Source organism: Propithecus coquereli, unplaced genomic scaffold (assembly GCF_000956105.1).
Source record: "Propithecus coquereli isolate 6110/MARCELLA unplaced genomic scaffold, Pcoq_1.0 Scaffold164, whole genome shotgun sequence".
NCBI classification, from domain to species: Eukaryota; Metazoa; Chordata; class Mammalia; order Primates; family Indriidae; genus Propithecus; species Propithecus coquereli.
Window position 1 is genome coordinate 2,650,089 of NW_012140969.1, and position 4,276 is coordinate 2,654,364.

Consider the following 4,276-nt stretch of genomic DNA (forward strand, 5'->3'; position numbering starts at 1 on the left):
TCTTGGCCTCAACCTATCCTCCCGCCTCAGCCTCCAAATGCTGGGATTGCAGGTGTGAGCCACTGCACCCAGCCTGAATACCATTTTTTGATAATAGGTATGGTTATGACGTCTTGCAGCATTTAGTCCATTCATGGTCAAACAATTGAGACAGGGCATAAAACCTACACTTTCCCAGATAATATTAAAAATATAAGTCTAATACCTATTAATAAATATAAAATCATTTATAAACACATCATTAATAATGTGATTATTTTTTATAGGAGTCATATTCCAGAGAGACTGTGTGAACGTAAGGAAGATAGTCAATGTGGAGAAACCTTCATCCAGATTCCAGATCACGTTCTGAACGAGAAGACTCCTCCTGCAGTAAAACCGTTTGGAAGCAGTGTGTGTGGAGAAGTTGGCATGAGTCATTCATCCCTTAATAGGCACATAAGAGCTGACAGTGGAAGGAAACCAAGTGAGTATCAGGAATATGGAGAGAAGCCATATAAACGTAAGCAGTGTGAGAAAGCCTTCAATTATCGCCACTCCTTTCCAGTACGTGAAAGGACTCAGTCTGGAGGGAAACCCTATGATTGTACGGAATGTGGAGAAACCTTCATTTCCCTCGTAGGCATTCGAAGACACATGGTGACGCACAATGGCGGTGTACCTTATAAATGTAAGGTGTGTGGGAAAGCCTTTGATTATCCCAGTTTATTTCGTATACATGAAAGAAGTCACACTGGAGAGAAACCCTACGAATGCAAGCAATGTGGGAAAGCCTTCAGTTGTTCCAGTTACATCCGAATACATGAAAGGACTCACACTGGAGATAAACCCTATGAGTGTAAGCAATGTGGGAAAGCCTTCAGTTGTTCCAAGTACATCCGAATACATGAAAGGACTCATACTGGAGAGAAACCCTATGAATGTAAACAATGTGGTAAAGCCTTTAGATGTGCCAGTTCTGTTAGAAGTCATGAAAGGACTCACACTGGAGAGAAACTTTTCGAATGTAAGGAGTGTGGGAAGGCCTTGACTTGTCTTGCAAGTGTTCGAAGACACATGATAAAGCACACTGGCAACGGACCTTATAAATGTAAGGTATGTGGCAAAGCCTTTGATTTTCCCAGTTCATTTCGAATACATGAAAGAACGCACACTGGAGAGAAACCCTATGAATGTAAGGATTGTGGGAAAGCCTTCAGTTGTTCCAGTTCCTTTCGAAAACATGAACGAATTCACACCGGAGAGAAACCCTATAAATGTACAAAATGTGGGAAAGCCTTCAGTCGTTCCAGTTACTTTCGAATACATGAAAGAACTCATACTGGAGAGAAACCCTATGAATGTAAGCAATGTGGGAAAGCCTTCAGTCGATCCACTTACTATCGAATACATGAAAGAACTCATACCGGAGAGAAACCCTATGAGAACCCTAACCCTAACCCTTCAGTTGTCCCAGTTCCTTTCATAAGCATGAAAGGAGTTACACTGAGCGAAACTCTATGAAAGTAAGAAATTTGGGAAAGCCTTCCATCCTCTCAGTTTCTTTGGAATACAGGAAAAGATTCACAGTGGAGGAAGAGATAAGAGATAATCGGCTTTGAATTAAGAGAGACTTGTGATAGAACAGTAAAATCTAGAGTTAGAGTTAGATCTCTGGATTGTCTTATGTCAGTGTTGGTAGTGTTAGGAACTAAATTTCCCAGAATCCATTGCATTTATGAGTCCTTGATACAATTCACCAGTAACTATCTACCATGAGATTTGGAAGTCAGAAGTGAAGAAGGCATTAGTTACGGTTTGGAGACACCATCCAGGGAGACAGCTAGATTCATACAGGCTGTGCAGATACCTGTTTCCAGCCCATTTTTCCTGATTCTTTGGCTTGCCAATGAAGAATATCCTGGCCTCAAGTGATCCTCCCGCTTCAGACTACTGAACAGCTGGGATTACAGGTGTGCACTACCACACCCAGCCCCACATTAGATATCTATCTACACTGTGGTTTTTCTTCAGACATTATAATGTGTGTACTAGGCAACCAATTTAGACTGTCATGGTTGGGAATATATTCTCTGATACTCTGACTTCCCTGGTATGTAAAGTGAATTGCTATAAGGTCTAATTTGTATAGTAAGCACCTTTGTTCATATTGGTAATGACTGTGTTCTTGATTCAGCATGACAGCGACAATGCTGCCATCAAAACCAACTAGATGGGAGCTTGTTCCTCTATATGGTGACTGGTCTCACCTTGTACTTTCACGTAAGAATTAAGCATCTTCATATCTTTAAGACTGTGGGTGTTTCCTGTCACAGCTGAATGTAATGTGTCAGTTTAATTTCAATTATGTTTGATTGTATGTGATTAAAAACACTATGTATTTTTTATTCAAACAGGATTTTTGTGCATGTTTCTTAGAAATAGGTTATTAACTGTTTTCAGTCTTGGATCAGATCAAGTTTATAATTTTGGCAAGTTATTTGTAAGACATTATGAGGTCCATATTATCATGTGCATACAACTTCAGGAATTTTTTTTTCTCATGTAAATTTTACTTTTCATGCTTATATAATTACAACTTTTATCTTGATAGTAATGTCTCATGTACTCATAATACCAAAAGTTAAATCATATTGTTGTGTGTGCCTTCTTGCTAAAGACCATACCTGTTACAAAAAGGGTGTAATAAATTGTAGTGATAATTATGACCACAAACCATAAATGAATGTGTGCTGTATCAGTAAGAGTGCTCAGAAGAATTACTGATAGGATTTGTTCTTATTTTAGGTTGATTCCCTTCTATTCAAGGAAGGAAGTCATTTTTCCGTATTGTATGCAGTGAAGAGGTAAACTTAGTTCTATCCTTGGTAATCACAATAGTTCTCATCTAGAATGAGAAATACCAGTCAGTCACATAATTGAGAAGAGGGCAATTTTTGTCTTTTTTATGACTTGGAATATGTTCTCTTCCACTGGTTTTTCTTTTTCTTTAAAAAATATTTTTTCATTAATAATGTCCTGATACTAACCAGTTTTAGAGACATGGTTACAGAATGCCGTTGTGACGTAGCCCGTTTCTAGGGACGAGGAATGAACACAGAGACAAAGAGACACACACACACAAAGACGGTACAAGACTGCAGCCCTTTCGTGCTATAGCGGTTTATTTTTAACACAGCCTGTTTGGCAGCTGTCCCACCACAATTTCTTTATTCCCACACTGTCCCGACTCAACACATCCCGTTCCTTGTTGTTTCGTCTCCGTCAAGCAGATGTTTGCATCTGAACTCTCTAGCCCCTCCTGTTTGCAGGGTTAGGGCGCCCTGGACTCGCATGCAAGCCCACAGGCATGTTCTTGAGAAAAACAACAAGGAACTGTTCCCAGACAAAATGTCCTCTACACCGTTGTTTTTTGTCTTGATCCATCATAATCATCGAGGAGGATTGTTTCATGTTGCAGATGTGTGACATGTTTCTCTTCAACAGCATAAGATTTGGCCTTGTGGTGAGGGGAGGCCAACTCCCATACTGCTGGACTCGTTTTTGCCTTTCTTATTCCCTGAACACTGAAGTATCTCCTATGATCTATCAGACACTTGTTTTCCATTATATACTTCAGTTAAAATATATAAATTTACTTATTCCTTAGCAAGCTATTAATATGTAGTACTTTATCATAGATCTCCTTAATGAGTCTAATGAGGCCAATATGTTCAGGTAAATTGTCAGAATACAAGCATAGGAAGCAATGAAGTTAGCATCACTATTCCAGTCAAGGCTTTCTTGCTCAGATAATATGCTCTTTATCCTAATTTGTCAACTGCTCTTTTATGCCAGCATTGTAGAGCAAAAAGCAACATGCGAAAGTTATTTTTATATCTATACACTGGCACGGAACAGTCCAAACAGTTCATTTAAATTATCTGGCAACCTCCTGTCCAGAAAATTCTTGTTGAAACTCCTCAGAGTCCAGGTATCACAGGAAAGCAGCAATCAGTGACCAAGCCCTGACTGTATGGAGATAACATATCCAGGCCCAGATAATGTATCCACCTGAGTGGAAGGGTGGATTCATTGCCTGTCAGATTGTACCAAGAGTCACGTGAATCAAGGAGGAGATGGCAGTGTCAGAGTAGGATGCTCCTGATACCAACCAGTGTCTCATCTTTCTCCCTTGAAAGCCAAATCCACAGTGTTGGCACTTGCTACAGAGTAGAAACACCACCATCAATATGACCGCAAACATGATTTTCCAAAGGATACATGTGGCTGTGTT

At 39.7% G+C, this 4,276-nt stretch overlaps 1 protein-coding gene across 1 annotated transcript in view; it reads left to right on the forward strand.

Annotated features, from left to right (window-relative positions):
* Window positions 1–1,503, forward strand: part of ZNF627 (zinc finger protein 627) — an 11,854-nt gene extending 10,351 nt beyond the window's left edge. The window contains exon 3 of the mRNA XM_012641246.1: window positions 267–1,503. Within this exon, the coding sequence (XP_012496700.1) occupies window positions 267–1,503 (1,237 nt within the window). The remainder of the gene's footprint in view (window positions 1–266) is intronic.
* The last annotated feature ends 2,773 nt before the right edge of the window (window positions 1,504–4,276 follow it).